Raw genomic sequence first — 18,102 nt, 5'->3', positions numbered from 1 at the left:
ATCCCAATGTACTTCGGTCTCAGGTAAGATGAATTATCATTTGAGCTGGTTTCTCTTGGTTGACTGTGATAGGAGTCTGGGCAACCAGTCTAGAGTTTGCCATCTGTTTTAGATGCATAAATTGTCACAGAAAAAAACATCCAAATTTCTTTTCTTTGACCAAACGTACAGAGACTTCTGTTAAAATAACGCTTTAAAAAAAAATTAAAAGCATAGTTTTTAGTTAACAGTATTTCTAAATGTTTCTTGTATGGGGAACAGCAGCTGTATTCACACGTTAATACCAGTAAACACTGGCTTAATGTGGCTTTTACTATTTGAAAAAACACTAAGAGACATGTAGAATTACTGTTTTTTGTTTTTTTTAACATACCGAAATAGAGAATTCTTGTTAATAAAAGGTATTTTTACCATCTCAAACCTCGATTTACACCATCACCATCTGATTTGCAAATCAGAAAAAAGCTTTATTGTGATGGTTTGAATTTTTATACAATCATCACAGATCCACAACTTCAGTTCAGATGCAGTTATTAGATCATTCAACCTATTCTCCTATGTAGAAAAACACACAGAAGCTTGTTCTCCTTTATGTAGCTTGCTACTGTGATTCACCACACTCATGTGAGCCTAACTTTCCATTTAAGACTGCAGAGCTCTTACACCAGCATTAATTCTTAGTTTTTTTCCACTACTAGATTAGAGTCATTTAGTACTTTTTATTCTATCCCTGTGCATGCAATTATAAAGCACAATCAAGCTTTTCAAGTTGTTCACAGTAAGATTTCTTCTGTCCTTTGAATTATTTTTCTGAAGAGCATTTACCAAGTACTTTAAATTATGTACACATGCATGTAAATAGTACTCAGGAGTACATAGTGACCCTTCAATGAGGTACTGACTGTAGCATTAGGAACATTATCTGCTTATAACTTTGAAGGCTACCACCAAAAGTTAATGAGGTTACCACTGCTGTATGAGAGATGCAAATGCCAGACTAGTTAGTATGGATAGCACAGTTATCAGAGATCATGCATGGGTCTCACATTTTGTTCTTACAGGAGACCCCTCTGACCTAGAACAGATCACTTCAACTTCTTAACATCAGATATATCTAATTCAAGAGTAAATCCCATGGAATCATGTAGGGAAAATTGTGTACCAAAAATACGTTGTTTTGAAGTTTAGCAGCTATTATATGGCCTCCCAATCTAGCTCAGGAAAGCTGTGCTCTGGAGCATAGAGAGTCTTCCATTCCAGATTTGGAAACACAAATGGCTTTTAGTATTTAGATTGCTTTTTTAACTACCTATTTTTCCCCATCCAGAGTTTCTCATTAATTAATATGCTTATTCTAACTTCCATTTTCTCCTGTCTGTAACAAATATAATAAAAAAAAAGTAAATGCAAAGAAACTTTGCCACAATTCCTTACATGTTACAGCTCTTTCAAAAGGAACAACTGCCAGAGGATCCTCTCTGCTTTCTCAACTTCTACTGAAACATATCAATCCTAGAGGGTCTCAACTGCTGATAAAACAATGATAGAATAAGTGAATCATGAAAAAGTACATGCTTATTAATATGCTGCATGACTGAGAATGTCATCCCTGGTATATTTTAAATGTCTAATTAAAGCGTCTGTTCAAACCATCATAAGTTAAGAAGCTTAAATGCAGTTAAAAAAGGAAATTATAAACTGAATATGGTTAATTTTTGCATTTGGAAAATTCCAGTCAGTAAATCCAGACAACCTTCACAATGCATGTAGACAGTATTCACCACAGTTAACGTATACTTGGTCCTCTCATTGGCTTTCAAGCTTGTGATCAACTATCCTGAAGGGTCTAATGAGTTTTTTAAACAGTGAATATTCATATTGCAATATAAACACCACAAAATCATCTATTAGAAGACCAAAGTTCACGAAAGGTACGTTTAGCAAAGCAATTCTGTAGCAGTCTGTTGACACTGGAGGCAAAAGACTGCATCTATGGATTTATGAGCTGGTAACTGAAATATCAGGAGAATTAATTTCAAAATAGATGCTTCTTTCAAATACATCCTCAGTGACTTCTGTAGATTTCTGTAGAGTCTTCATTTTTTTCTCTCAGTAAGAGGTAAACAAGAAATAGCCACTTCCAAATTAAGAAGATAAAAAGAAACCACTCAGGAGAACAAGGAAATGAGACAATATCAAATGAAGATTCTTGGTTGGGGGAGGGGGTCAGATCTTTCACAGGCAGATCAACAGCATTTGCACAAGTTACCGCTTTAATCCTTTGCCTTAGGAAGCAATAAACAACTAAGTTTGTTTGCCTGAGTCAGCATTTGGAACAGTTCAGAATGTTTTCCGTTGGAGGGGAAAATCACTCTAAGGTCAGTAAAACAACCTTCTCTTTGATTCCACAAAGGGAGGGGCCAACATTTCACTTCAGATGAAATTCTTCTCTCTGGATTTTATATGTTATATAAAGATAAGGTCACTTAAGCTATGTTACACCAAATTGTTCCAGGCATAATGAATGGTGGATAACTTTAGTTTTGCAAAAGCAGAACCTGACTCCATGGACTGATTCACATGGGATTTCTCTCAGGGCAGTAGGAGCAGAACCTTGTTTAGTCAGAAACAGCACAGTAGCTTTCTATCTTGAAATAGTATGAGCTATTTTGATATCTGGATGTAAACATTTCTGAGAAATTTCATCCCATACCCTAATTAAATCTAAATTATTTTTATTTCATAAATCACAAGTATGATGAAAGCTGGAAATTTCCATAAAGTCTCTTCCCTCATTTGCTATTCTTAGTAATGTCACCATTTCATGCTCTCTTAATACTTTCCAATAAGGAGACTAAAAAAGAACTATACAGCAAAGCAGCTTTATTTCTGCCCTTGGCTAATGTTTTTGAGCATTTTAAAGATCCAAGCTAGCAGAGATGTGCTCTCAGCTTCTAGTCGTAGAGACAGCCTGCCTGAAGACAAGCACCAATGCACTGCAAACTCATTCAAGGCTGCACAAACATTTATCATCTTAGCAATATGTGCTTTAACACTAACTACCTTCAATAATTTCCTTTACCATGGGGGCTTTTTTCCCCCATTAAGTAAAATGCAGCTGTCTTGGGAAAAAAAATGCTGAGCTAGTGAAAATAATTCTCAGCCCCTTCAACCAATTAATCTTTTTCATAAACTTGAAGTCAAAAATACTCTTGATTCTCGTTGTGCATTTCCTCAGCTGTGACAGCATCAAGGTTCTTGGACATCAGTTACTTGGAAATTTTACCACCCGAGGGCAGATTCAGTACCATTTATCAGCATATTAAATATATTTTTAACTTCTATAACTATTCCTTTTCATCTTTAAAGTTTCCATTCTCTTACCCAGAAGGATGAGGAGTTTCAACTTGAAAAGTACACTCAGCAACATTTTTTAGGAAGATGGATAACCAAGGTTTGATCCAGTTCATCTAGTCACAGGCTGTTTCCTAAAATTTATGTACCTAAATGGGTGAGACTACTATCATTAGACACTGAAAAACACTATTGGAAAGATCAGGATGCAGACTGAAGCTGCAGACTCATATCCTTGCTCCAAACCTTTAGGTAATGCAATGTTATGACCTGGTGACACAGAACCATAGGGCCTACTGTATCACAGTAAAGGTGGGGGTCATAAATGACAGCATAGGCAGGATGTACCTTTCCTTTTCAACACCCATATAGGGTCTTGAGGTGAATGACAAAACACTCCTCTCTTGCAACATGACCAAGATTTCACTCAAAAGAGATCACAAAAAATACATGACTGCATTTAGTAAGAATAAAACCCAGCAGTAACAAAGATCAAGACTCACAGCACAACTTTTAGTGGAATCAAGCAAATTGCTTTTAATAAAGAATAGATAGCCTGCTGTAGGCCAATTTCACTCAACCCTATCAGTTCCCATGTTAGGCTACTCAGTTATTAGAAAAGATCAAAATTACTGGCAATGCTAGATAGCTTTGATAGTGACATACATCAAAAAAAGTCATACCAGCAAAACATTTCAGTATCAATGTTAGGAAACTCACTCTGGAGTGAATACCTTACTCATTAAATAGTTCATAATATTCCTCAAATAAGATCGTGCCAGTAATCCTACTGTCCAGTCCAGACTGCAGCAAGTGAAATCGCATTCTGCTTATCAAAGTTCCAGCCCCCCAGACCCCTCCAGGATCTACAGATGATTTTTATCCTTGGCCAGCACTTAAAACGTTATGTGCTGTTCCACACTGGAGGCTCCTTTCTGTCAGTATGAAGAGAATCCATTATAATCCATCTCCAGTGCTTACTCAAATATTTCTGGAGCTTGCTTTTAGAGTATGTTATTTATTTACTATTTACTTATTGCTTGCTGTGGAAAACATTGCAAAAATGCAGTTGTAATATAGGGAGAGATGACGGCAGGGAAATCCTTTCCCAACATTGAGAGTAACAGGTAAAATCAACTTAAATTATTCAAACATTTGAAGTAGACATTTTTTAGACTATAATCAGAGTTGGGTTTTTTTGTTTGTTTGTTTTTTGTTTGTTTGTTTGTTTCCAATTTATTACTCAAGACATTTGCATCAGTGTAAAGGTTAACATGAAATCTTAATATTCCCTGGATGCCTAATAAATTTCTAATTCATTCTTCAGTAGTCAGTATTAGAAAATAATATATGCTGAAGAGGAGCCACTTGGTGTAAAGATTTTACCTGACATTGCTTATTCAAAGTAAATTAGGCCCAAGTTGTAGTTTTTGGTGGAATGAGACTCAGTGAATACAAGAAAAATACATCTGATGGACGTGTAACAAGAACGGGATGCTCGTGGTTTTTTTTCCCTAAATATTACTTGCAAAACACAAGGACTTGAATTATCAGAATTTTATTTCTGTTACAAATTATCACAACCACAATTGAAATAAAGCAGAAAGTATTGAGAAAACAGAACTGTAAGATACAAGATTAATCAAAGTGTAAAAGCCTCATCCAGGACTACTACTAGAAAGCCAGTGATTGCGTATCAGAGAAAACAATTCTATGCAAACACCAAGTGAAAGAGAATAAGAGGCATAATACAACTGACAGGAATTAAAACACCATGTTATACAAGTTTCTGAAGGAAACTGGATTATCACTACTACCCATGAGTTTTGTTTAGTGTTTATGTTTAGCTAATACATAAATTTCCAGAACACTTGATCCTCAGTTTAATTTATCCATGTTGTTCATATATCAGACAATCTATTTCCAAAAGCATATTTAAAACTCTAGTCATGAGAAGTCACACACGTTTAAGTTGCTGCATAAGGCTAAAAAGAGTCACTAAAGGAATGTGAAGTTGCATTATTGCTTTGTAACAGGAACTTGAATGAAAATTCTTTATTGAGCTTCAAATAGAACATTTTGAGTCACTAAACAAATAAGGGTTTATATATACAATTATTTTAAAAAGTATATAACATTATACACTTTAAGGCTTTAATACAAGAAATACAGAAACAGAGTTTTCATACTCCGAAGCCTGTCTCATTGTTGCCTAGGCACATGGACAAGTACAATGTTCTAAGCAGTCAGTAATTAACATGGCAGAAGTTCCTGAAAAAGAGAAGAACAGAATTTATTTGTACACAAGCTGAGAGTAGCAACTACTGGTTTTCTGCACTGTCAAATTACAAGCAGTAGGATCAGGCAACAATGTGTACAATAAATACATGTAGACTTCGGAAAACCATTGCAAATTTTGCTGTCATTTAATTCAATGCAAGTGTGATAATAGGTTCAATAAAGGCAACTAATTGTGTCACTATGATCATATTATTTGTCCAATAGAAAGCAAAACAGGGCCACCTGATTTTTATTTTTCTTTTTCCCTCCAAACAGAACCAAGAAAATTAAGGTTTATGGAACTTCAGGACTGTATAGCAGAGAAACTGAACACATTCATCCTTCACACAGAAAGTACTAACAAAGGATGGCATCAAAAAATACAACTTGGATAAGCATTCCAGAAAGCTGAATTCACTTCTGATTCACTCGTTCAGCAAGCCCTACCACTAGCCATTTTAGTTTTAAGCCATACAGTTTCATCGCATGTGCAAATGAATACTTAATGATTTATGTGAGACATCATTATCTTTCATTAGATAAAGAGAGGCTATAGGAAAGGGGACAGACTCTTTGGCAGGATCTGCTGTAATAGAACAAAGAAATGGTTTCAAACTAAAAGAGGGGAGATTCAGATTGGATGCAAAGAAAAAGGTCTTTTACAATAGGAGCAATGAAGCACTGGAACAGGTTGCTTGGAGAAGTGGTGGTTGCTCCGTCCCTGCAGAAACTCAAGGTCAGGCTGGACAGGGCTATGAGCAACCTTATCTAGCTGTGGGTATCCCTATTCACTACAGGGGAATTGGACTAGATGACCTTCAAGAGTCCCTTCAAACTCAAACAATTTCATTATTATATGGTGTTGAATGTGTCAATAGAAATTTAAACAATTTCACTATGTGTATTTTAAAAAGATGCTCCGCTTTGCTGCAGCAGTTCTAGCAGCTACTTTTTCTCTGTTACTGAATCTTTGCCCTTTGAACCCGAGTGGGCAGAAATCTTCTCCAAGCTTTCCTAACCTTTATAAGGTCCTCTACTTTAAATCTTTGTAGTAGTCTCAGAATTGTTCTAAAACCATATTTGTATGTACAAAAAATTCCTTTAGCTTGTGACAGTTGCCTCCTAAATATACTATGCAATACAACATATAAAATATTTTAAGTGTGGAGCTCTAAGTCATGTCCACTACAGACACTGAGTGCATGGGGTCAGCAGTAAGAATAACTGGCCCAAATAGGAAGCAAAGAGAATATCTGTGCAGAACAGTTCAATTATTTCTTACTTTATGTACTGTATTTATCAGAAACAGCACAGCTAGCTATTCTATAGCTAATATTTCTCAGTGACTTGCTCTCCATTTGTGCCAAAATTCACTTTGCTTCTTGTGCAGAAATGCTCACCTTTAAATCTTTTTACAAAATGCTTTATTCAGCTTTCTAAAACCACTTTAGACAAGCCTGCTGACCAGATCAGGATTTTAAGTTCCCACTTGAACATCAGTAGCATAAAATTACATTTACTTTCATTCACTTTCTCCTGTGATGAAATTCTTAATTAGCTGAAATGCTACTGAAGTTAAATATACCTTTTATTTCTCAGATAGAAAGATAAAACATGTTTCTCAGATAAAATATACCTTTTATATCTCAGATGTCTCCCATACTCAGATACATTTAGACAATAAGGAAACAGCGAGAGGACAGTGCCTGCACACCAGTACAGTTTAATGTCCTGTTTAATGACAATTTAAAATCATGCCTTTTCCCAGGAGAATTGAAAGTGGCCAGTAATTTTGATTGTATTCTATTTCAGTACCTGTAACCATTATGTAATTAAAGTTTTATGTATAAAAAATTAAGGATCCGATCAGAAGTTCCATTATTTATCTAATAATTACAGAGATGAATGAAGACACCTACCAAAGCATCAGATGATTAAGGTTTTTGTTTTTGTCTTGGCTGTCCAAGGAGTTGAGTTTCCTGACAAGAGAAAAAAAATATTTTACTAAATCTGAAATATTTTCAAATAAAAAAATAAACAAAACAATATAAATTGATCTATAATAGAAACTTAATGATTAACAAAGCTTCAGATAACATTTGCAATGTTTAAGTTACTAGAATTTATGGAAAAATAATATATTACAAACTACTGGTTATGAGGTTTTACAGATGTTTAATAGGGAATAGTTTGTCCACATTTAACTAACTAAGCTAAGGATTTTAGATTACTAACACAAACGTTTTAAAATGAGAATTTAGGTGTTCTTAAAACCTTTCCTACATTCTGAAATGAAACTTTCTAAGTTGTAGTCTCCCTGTTTTTATTGGTTAAACTAAAATAAATTATTGAGATTAAAATCTTATTGGATTTATTTACCTTTGCAAATGAAGACCGTTTTAAGGGTTACACATCCTCTGCCTCTGACGAAAGCGACCTCAATTAGTCAAGTCAGAAAGTCTTTAAAAGCTTTGTGTTTATTGCTTCCAGCACGGAGCGAGGTGGTCATTAACGTACCAAAATTCTCATAAAAATTCCAAAGTTGCACTAGTGAAAAAACGCTCAACAAGGTGAAAACTAGTCACATCGTTTTCAGAAAATTCATTAGCTATTTTAACCCATTTTTTACAAAAATATTTTGATTTAATGTGGCACTCGAGCAGATCCATACCATTTGGATACTTTAAACAGCATTTATATCTACGGTGAGTATGTAAACGTACATTTAGGTTTATACCGTTTTTTTTTAAAAAAAAGTTGTGCAATGTTTAATATAAGCCTTTTATGCTGATCGCTGTTAAATGGATTTCTCCCTGTTTACTACTATTTATGAAGTTTTATTATAAGATAGAGCATAAAATTAATCTCACACACACTGATTTTCTTTCAAAAGTTTATTTAGTATCAAGCAAGGGTAAAACTTTGCTTAACACTACAGAGCATTTCAAGACTTGAGTTACAAAATACCACATTATTTGCATTTGTAATTTGCTTCCCTTTTTACGCATGTTTGCAAAGAGAAAAAAACTAGCAAATGGCTGAAAATAAAAACTAAAAACTAAGTTGTTGAAAACCTTTAAAATAAAAGGTTACGCTTATGTTAAAAGAACGGACTAACATATTTAGTAAACCTAGTTTAACACTAGTTAATCAAAGGTTATTTTTTTGATCACCTATTTTTCAAATACAGTTTGGAAATAACAAAGTTCCTTGTTTTACATATCTTTCTGTCCAGGTTGTTCTTTCAACAAAATATTTTAAGCTCAGTCCATCCATTCAGATTTTTAAGCATTTTAATAAAAAGGGATTGTTCATAGAAAAAATTACTTTGAACAGTATACAGGACTGGTGGAGATTGGATATTTCACAACATCAGACAGTACAATCAGTATCGGGCATATGGCTGGTCTCTGTAGACTCCTTTTGTCGTCCTTGCCGAAGGCGCCTTATGTCTTGAGTTGGTCCATTCTTCTTGCCCTACAATAAGGGAAAACACAGTTAGACCTCTTTCAATATTCTCCAATGCTGTATTTTTATCTTACTTGTGAAATTAATGGAAACACTATTTACTGAAACCAAGGTATACAGATGGAAGTTTAAAACTTGGTCAAAAAAATGTGGATGCAACACATCTGAATGAGCTAGCTTAGTCTTTCAGCCCATAACAGCATGCAGTGTGACAAGACTTAAGGTGAAACTATCTAAGGTTCTGGCATTCAGCTGAGTCTCCATAGTGCAAAGGCAAAAAATGCCAGTTACATTAACAGACTAATAATTAGACTAGAATGAAATAACTGAAGGATTTGAGTTACGTTTAAGTGACTCAGAAATAAATTTATTTTGATCAATACTGATTTAGGATAAATTCATATATGCAATCTAATAGTGAAAAGCCACAACTTCACTGCAAACACTTGTGGCTTCTAAAAATCTCAGGACAACACCTGACTTCATTGAACACTCACTTCCTCTAGCTGGCAAGGAATATGAAGGTACGTTATAAAATTAAGGAGAAAGATACATCACTTGTCTGAATTTTGACAGCAAAATAAATTTGTCAAAAATGTGTGCTATACTTAATTCTTCATAATTCTACCATTTTCATGGTTGTAGATATTAAGAAAAAGTAGCAACATCTTATTAAATGAGAATCAGTATGCGATGTCAGGCATTCATAACAAGAGGAAGAATCAGGACCAAATGCAGAGTTTAGCAACACATAACTTAGGTATGCTTTAAAATGTAAGCACAAATCAGAGCACCATATAATCCCTGAAAAAAAGAAATCCCGAAAGCAATCGCACACTTTCTTGATCTGTCTTCTGAGAGCTGCTCTGCACTAAGCATAAAGGTGTACAACTGAATCCAGTGCTATCCAGAAACTAAATGTGAAATCTAAATGACTAGATACAGTAATCTAAAATGTTCGAGTCAATAGAACAAAAATGTTACAGTCAACAAACGAAGAACCTCTATATTTCTTTGAATGATAAAACAACTTCCTCTGATGGCAGATATCTGCTGTCAGCTGACACAATTAGGAAATCAATCATTTCAAGAGTACAATTTCATCATCTCTTTATAATAGTCTAATTCCAGCTATTTTATTAAAAATAAAAAATAAAAAGGAGGTTACCTGCAGTGCCTAGGCTACATATCACACTAAGGTGGGTGGAAGATTTGGACTAGTAAGTAAAAGACAACTTCAAATTTCATTGTAAGGCTGGAAGAATTAAAATTTACCTTAGTCATCTGGTAACAGAGTAATATGCATGAAAAGCAACCTCTGGGGCTTATTCATTACAGTGAAAGCAAGGCTCGTATTAAGCAGAAGAACCCTGGCCACACAGTAAAGGCAGCTGGCTATGGTATAAGAAATAAAAAAACTATCCTAGCTTTTAAGTATTGCTGCAAAGAACAGTTTACATATAAAAAGCAGTGTTATTTAGTAAGAACAGTTTTAAGGGACTACATGCTCCTTTTCAAGCACCTGACTAAATGAGTACAGTGGAGTCACAGTACTTTTCATCATGAAAGTAACTACTTTCATCATGAGAAACACTGTACTTTTGCATTCTTTAAATACTCTTAGAAATATCATACTTACTTTGGCAAAGAGTTTAATGAAAAAATAAAGATTTCACTTACATATATCTATCTATCTATGAATACCAACTGAAAGTGATGTGGGATAAAGAAATTTCAAATTAGCACTTCTTTTGATGAACTGACTTTTCTCTTCAGCAAAAAGAACTAGATCAATCAGATGACATTGTGGAAACTAACGTATTAGGAAACTAACATAACATATAGAATCGTAGAATGGTTTGGGTTGGAGGGGATCAGCTAGTTCCAATCCCCTGCTATAGGCAGGGAAACCTCTCTTTAGACCAGGTTTATCAAGACAAAGATCTTGGTTGAGGTAATTTTTGTTTCCACAGGAAATATTTTAAAATATAACTCAAGAAATACTCATGAAATTCTTTTAAGTTCTAAAATCCTGTAACATGCATGACTCAGAATCACAACTCTCATACTATGTACTAGCAATCCTCAAATGTTTGATATTTGAATGATCTAGATTTTAATTTCTCTGATCTCTAGCCAGAGATTTAATATTTATCCCTTAAGGAAAGCTGCCTTTTAACATGCTTTATGCCTCTAATCCGTAACAGATTTCTTTAATTAAACCTGTCAGTACCACACTTCTACCTCAAAAAATGTGATCTTTACTACTGGCATATGGTTTTTGCTTCATTACACATTGTTTTGTCAATGGATGAGTAACTCCCTGCCCTCGTGTCTATTAGCCACCTAAAGTACTTCCACAACCTTTACCTAATGACTCTCTGCTTGACTTCACAGGACTGATGCATGACAATGAAATAACGCAAAAAGACCATAAAAGTTTTAAATGCATTTGGTTTCGCTCTGTGTCAGAGAAGTTCAGCATATTCTTTGCTGGTATTGAGTTCACCACCAGTTATGCCATACCCAAAACATTTACTTTCAGCAGCAAACAACTGTTGAACTAAGGACCAACATACCTTTTTTAGTTTAAATCTCACTGAATGAGGCATGAAAATGGTATTTGCAACACAATTTAGACTCTTTTCTCTTTTTTCTCTTTTAGTTTGTTTCTTTGATTTCAGATTCACATGAGTACACTAGCTAATAGACCACAGAAGCTTCCTGCAGTGTTCTTCTCAATAACCACATGTGGAGCTCTCTGACAGTGCAGGAATTCCTAGCAGTTGTTAGCCCTGCAGAACTGAAGTTTGCCTTATGGAAATTCTACATCTTTGATTATATTATTTTTTTCAGACATCTTTACTACTGTAGTCACTTAGCTCAAAGCTACTCACCATACGATTCATATGTTTCTTCACTCAGTCCATGGCCGTAGTCATAGTAATCAGCTCCACTGTATAGGAGGGAAGCAGGAAGGAGAGCAAGAAATAAAGGAGTTAGATTTTAACACATTCTGACTTCAAAAAGGAGAATCTAGAATGTAGATGTGTCCTAAGCTAAAGAAACTAAGCATTCAAGTAACAATGCAGCTAAAAGGTCCTCATTGTTCAATAATGAGAAGGAAAACTAAAACATATTTACATTTGTTTAGGTTGATTTTTCAATCACTGAGACCCTAGTCCACAGTGCAAAATCTTATGTGGGAATTTTACATTTATCATTATACCTACAGACAGGAAAGCTGAAGATCTTAACAGTGTCAATGAAAAGAGTAGCAGGTAATGTTCTGAATCCAGTTCCTTTGCTATCATTGTCTATTACTTCCTAGTGGTTTGCATTTGAATATTTGAATTCACAGAAAAAAAAAACAAAAAAAAAAACAATAAAGTATAAGCTAGGGTTATACACTGCATACATGTTTGCAGAGTTTAGCATCTTCAAAACAAGACAGATGTGGACAAATGCAAAGGCTGTAACTTGAACAAGTATAAAAGAAATGACAATTGGAATTTCAAACCTTAAATCAGACCTCTGCAGTCATTAGTATTCAAAAATTTATATGAATACAATAACAATGGACTAAAACAGTCTTCCATTTCATAATGACATTTTCTATTCACAGTAAGATCATTGAATGGAACCTAGAGGACAAGCACTACTGAAAGCATCATCCTTTCATATTTTGTGTAAGTGTAGCTATGTATACACTGTTATATACTGTCCATTCCATCCATTATGTAACAAAAGTATATTAGATATCTTTACAGGACATCAAAAACAAGTGTCTCATTTTCTTTCCTTTTCTTTCTAACCATAGGCAGAGCAGAAGGTGATAACTGTAAAATATATACTCCAGAAACCGATGTCACCACGTCTTTACCTGTTGGGTAAAGAAATCCTTGTAAAATATGATCACTAACAAGTAATTGCAAATAGTAACAAAGTGTTTCCAAAATTAGATGGATTGCTAACAAAATAAAAACCACACTGAAAAGGCAATTTATAGCCTTAACATGAACTAGCAGATAGAACATTATCATACAAATAATTCTTAAGTCACAATCACTTCTAAGCTGAACAAGATCACCATAGATTTTGGTTTTTAACCAACAACTTCTGAATTCCACAAAATAATCCAAGCTAAATACTTGTGTGAAAATATGCATCTGAAAACTGTAGCTGAGTGTTTTTTAATTGCTAATGTAAAACTTTCGGAACAAAAATGTTAACAATGCACTACGAAAACCCACACAATATATCTGTACCAACAGAAATATTATATGTGGTTTGTCAGCCCATATGGTACACAGCACAGAAATAAGGTCAAAGTTTGAAGCCTAAGATATAACATAATCTTTCCCTGCAGCAGCCAGTGATAGAACAGTCTTTATTCTGACAACCAACCTGAAATTGACATGCACTATCCCTCCACACAGTACCTGATTATTTATTTTAAAACTGTCAAGTTTAGAGGCCTGTAGCAGCTGAGCCCTATTGCTGTATCTGTCAATCCTGTCAGAATGACTTCTGCAGGGTTTCATTTCATGGACCTAAATATCTATTAAACAAAAAGTGACTCACTTTACCTTATGTAAACTGCAAAACAAATAAACATCTGGAAGGGAAAATCTTCTATTTGCACGAAAAGGTTATCATGACTTTATCATGACTTATCTATATTAATCAATTATCCCCTCCCCTCCATTTTACACATGGATATCAGAATTAATTTTGGAACTGATGGAAGGCAGAGCGTTTTCAGAAAACAACCAAAGAAAACTTCCAAACAGAGAAGGTATTTTGTTTTAAGAGTAGCTTCATAAATGTCACCTTTGTCCTACAGAAATCACACACAACAGCAATGTAGAAAGAACAGGAATGGATCTTTTTAGTAAGAGGTCTTACATGATAGACCCTGACTGGTAGGATCATATCTGAACAGAACTTTTCAACAAGGACAAGCCTCTTTATATCCCTCCCTTCAGATCTTCATGCACAGCTGCCTCTGATATCAAAATCCATCTGTCAACAGCAAACAGGAATAAGCATGTCCTAAATATTATTGTCAAGACAACGATCATCTTAGTGAAGTTTCTCATCTCCACAACTGTCTTGAACATTAAGTTGAGTATATGTTCTTAATGCTTTTGTGGATCATTAAAATAGATTCTGTAATCCAGCTTACAGTAGGGTAGCATGAAACCAGGACATCAAGAGAAGATTCAAGTCCTTTCTTGGATCTTAAAGATACATTTTTTATTTACTGCACAGCTATAATGCTTCTTGGCAGAAATTTCTTTGGCTCATATTCTCAGCCTGCATCTCAGCTTATGTCTAATACAGAGATAATGAATTCAGAAAGCAGTTGAGACCTATATGTGCAAGCTTATAAAATACGAGAAAATGATGCAATCACTCTTAAACTGCATCCCATTTTAATCTCATAATACAAATAGCAAATCTATTTCCTATAATCCAAAAAGATGACCACAGTGCCCTCTCAAGGATTCTCTTAGCTATCACTGATTAGAAATTACTTTTATGGCAGGAATTGTAATATTTTTTACTTGTGTTGAAGAACAGTGAAATGCCTTCATAAACATCTGCATTTTGAAGCTACCTACCAGGCATAAAACTAGGTCTACGTATTTCTAGCAGAACTGTTTTTCCTTAAAGCAAACGTTTTTGCCACATGGAATGTCTGGTTACTGGTATTTGTAAACTCATTCAAGTCATTTACCCCTGGACTCCACTCTCATCATGTGTCATATCTCAAAAAGGGAAACGCAAAGGACAAGCAGCAGGAGTGACTACAGTGCACAAAGCAAGTAAGACAACTTCTCAGGAATGGCAGTAGTAGGAACCTATAGTGTTACAGTGAAACCAGACCGCAGTAACAATCCATTCATAAACATGGGAAAGACAAAATAAAATGTCAATCATCAATCCAAAAAGTACCAGCAGAGAAACTAACAAGTTGAGCTACTGGCATTTCAGTTTATCCTGAGAATTAGAACCAAACCCTAACCAACCCCACGTCACATTTCTCTGGCAGTTTGAGGATGAGAGAACTAGACTGCTATCAAAGGAAACCAAACTGGAAGTCCTGAACAATCTAGGTGTGTACTAGTGTGCTTCAACAGCTAAATGAAATAGAAATATGAACCAACATGAACATTAACGCTGAAGTACGTGTTTTCTTACCCTCATTTCCAAACAGACAAGAACTCTCAGCACAGTGGGAGCAGTGGGGATAACGAAGATATGAATGGTATCAGTTAGATTTTGTAGACTACAGCAAGGCAGTCCTATTCATCTTTCATTAAAAAGATGAATCCACTTAACTGCAAAGGCTTGCTCATTGGCCTTCTGTGTTGTGTGTTCCAACTGCATTACACATTGCTTTAATTTGATATGATTATATCACAATAAAATTTAAATTTTGATGGGTATTAACTGATAGGTTTTCATGGCATTTGGTGCCATAATAGTACAAATTCCATCTCCCAGTTATTTTTTCTAAAGTAAAACTCAGGATGGAAGAAGAAAAAAAGGACTAATTTAACATTTTTCTGCAACTGTCTTCCTTTTCTAAGATTTGCCCAATTAAATAGATATTCTCCCACCAATGGAAACAAGTAAAATTTTTCTTCCCTTGCAAGAAAAGCAAATACTTCAGGGTAGCCTCTAATAGATATAGCTACAGTTTTCAATTAATGCTCATAAGCATATGTTCTGTAACATAAAAATGTGTCCTGAACTGATGAAGACTTGTTTCTCATGTCTCTGTCATTTCCCTACTATTGACTGGCTTCCAAGAAAGCGTGAGCTGCCAGTGAAGTTCCTTCTCCACCTAACATCAGGGAAATCAATCTTATGTATGTATATTTTTGAGCCTCCTACAAGTGTGAAATTATGATGCCATCTTTTTTCTAGCTGTAAAAAGGTGATGTCTTCATTCCTTCCCTGTCTATCTTTCAATGAAACTGGTTACTACATATGATAACTTTAAAGTTACTTCCAAGTGAATAATTTGTAAACCCTGGAAGTCCAATCATCCAGCTTTTGTCCCCAAAGATCATACATCTGGGATCCCTGCTGCTGCATACAGAGTCTTAGCAACTAGGTATTTCCAAACTCATTTAATCTCACTAAACATAGTCTTCGTTATCGTCATCTCCTTTGGCCTAGCAACTCTGTATTCCAAAATTCGTTTTACCTTGCTCAGTATATAGTCTTCATTACTGAAGCTTAGGCTACCTTCTTTTTTAAAACATACTCTAATTAAATTTAAGCACTAAAATTAATGTATTTTTAATTTGTGACTAATTTCAGAAGTAACCATTAATATCTTCATAGCCTTTTATATTCAAAAAATATTCACTGTTAATTATTTTCTCTCCTTATCAAGTATTTCTTACAAAGATCCAATTTAACCTACTCTTTTCTCACACAGTTCCACCTGTATAATCAGCCAAGAAAAAATTCCTAAGTCCCACCAAATACTCACCCTCTTTAATTATACTGTGCCAATTCAACCATACTGTTTTTAAGATTCTGTACAGACACCTAAGTATAATTAAATCACTCACATAAAATGGAAAAAAATAAGTCTGCCATCAAATTCCGTTTTTAGATTTCTTAAGTACTCACAATTTTACACTACTTTGGTTTACTTTTTTGTAAATCTTTAACACTACTGGAAGACTTTTCCAAGGTTGCTGAATCATTTATTATTACATGCACTTCATACGTTTTCAAAAGACTGAGGAGTAGTCGCAGTAAACTCAAACAGAAAAACCAGGATAAACTAAAATTAGTTTTGGTATCTAAAATTGCTTTTCATTAAGTATTGTTATTAGCATTTCAAATTAATTATATTTCTTAAATAGCAAACTAGTGAAATTTACTAATGCCTACATAAAGATCCTGAAAAACTTTCCCCGTTTCTTGGAACATACAATGTGAAATACTTTTGTTATGATTTCTTTCCCATCTGAAGTTTTCTTCCAAGATTATGCTGAATTGGCTTCCTTATATTCCTGTGTACTGAGGCTTCAGATCAGTGATTTTTGTAACTTTTTTTTTTTTTTTTTTTTTAAGTGAAACACACATACTAGGATCACAATTAAAAGTAACTGTGCCATTGGGACAGTAATATTTATCTTCTCACACTTTCACAGATGACAAAAAAAGAAATTATGTATCTAAAGAAGTACCTGAGGAACCAGATCTGACAAAGTGTAGAGAGTAATCTCTACCAAAAAATGAGCCTAAAAACTAAACAGGAAACCACACGGCAATGATTTTCAGTTAAAAGATATACTAGCTTGTTTACAATCATGCTTTTGAAGCTTTATTTGTGCAGAACTATAGCCTACAACAAGCTTCTATGTACCAGGTGCTCATAAGCAACAATAAAAAAAACTGCAAAATAGTGGCCATTCTCACTATACCAACAATGCTGTGAATTGATTTGATTTATAAGTCAGAGCATGAAATACTAACTGCTACTAGCATTAAAATCCAGAGAATCACATCTTGAAAAGCTGCAGTAACAGACACTGTTTTGCATATAATGCATATTTATGGACACTGGAAATGCTTGACTGCTGACAATCTTAACTTAATGTAAATTTAAAACACCGAGCATCCCAAGGAAAATGATAGTAATTAACTTGGAAATGCCAACAGCAACACCTAAATAAGCTAGCTTCAAATCCATCCACTCAACTCTTTGCGAAATTCCTCCTTTCATAAACAGTAATGTTGTCTGCTTTTGTATAACTACTAAGCACAGTTGAAGAATAACTGAAAATTTGAGTTCTTCATTGAAAATGTGGAGAACCACATTTCTGGGCCTGGGCAAGAAATACATCCTCAGAATCAGTTTGCTGAAACTAACGTGCCTCTTCAGTGGCACTAGAAGCAGGACTGAGAAATCTGGTGAACTCTGGCTAATCAATTTACCTATATTAATTCAGCATCAGTTGAGCA

The 18,102-nt window shown here is 34.6% G+C and overlaps 1 protein-coding gene across 6 annotated transcripts in view; it reads right to left on the bottom strand.

The window, feature by feature from the left end:
- Positions 1 to 4,896: 4,896 nt before the first annotated feature.
- The window catches only part of KHDRBS3 (KH RNA binding domain containing, signal transduction associated 3), an 80,755-nt gene continuing 67,549 nt past the window's right edge, over positions 4,897 to 18,102 (bottom strand). For 3 of the 6 annotated variants that reach the window (XR_211861.5, XR_006937138.1, XR_003074072.3), the window contains 4 exons: positions 12,000 to 12,058; positions 8,962 to 9,111; positions 7,554 to 7,613; positions 4,897 to 5,625 (listed from right to left, as the gene is read on the bottom strand). Coding sequence is in view for 3 of the 6 variants with exons in the window: in XM_418427.8 (XP_418427.1) it covers positions 9,020 to 9,111; positions 12,000 to 12,058 (151 nt within the window). In the remaining 3 variants the exon portion in view is untranslated. Of the gene's footprint in view, positions 5,626 to 7,553; positions 7,614 to 8,513; positions 9,112 to 11,999; positions 12,059 to 18,102 lie in introns of those variants that run through there. The other 3 variants (XM_418427.8, XM_004940056.5, XM_001231271.7) reach the window with 1 other exon arrangement.

This window comes from Gallus gallus, chromosome 2, assembly GCF_016699485.2.
Source record: "Gallus gallus isolate bGalGal1 chromosome 2, bGalGal1.mat.broiler.GRCg7b, whole genome shotgun sequence".
In the NCBI taxonomy this organism is placed as follows: Eukaryota; Metazoa; Chordata; class Aves; order Galliformes; family Phasianidae; genus Gallus; species Gallus gallus.
This window is presented reverse-complemented; position numbering and strand designations above follow the sequence as displayed.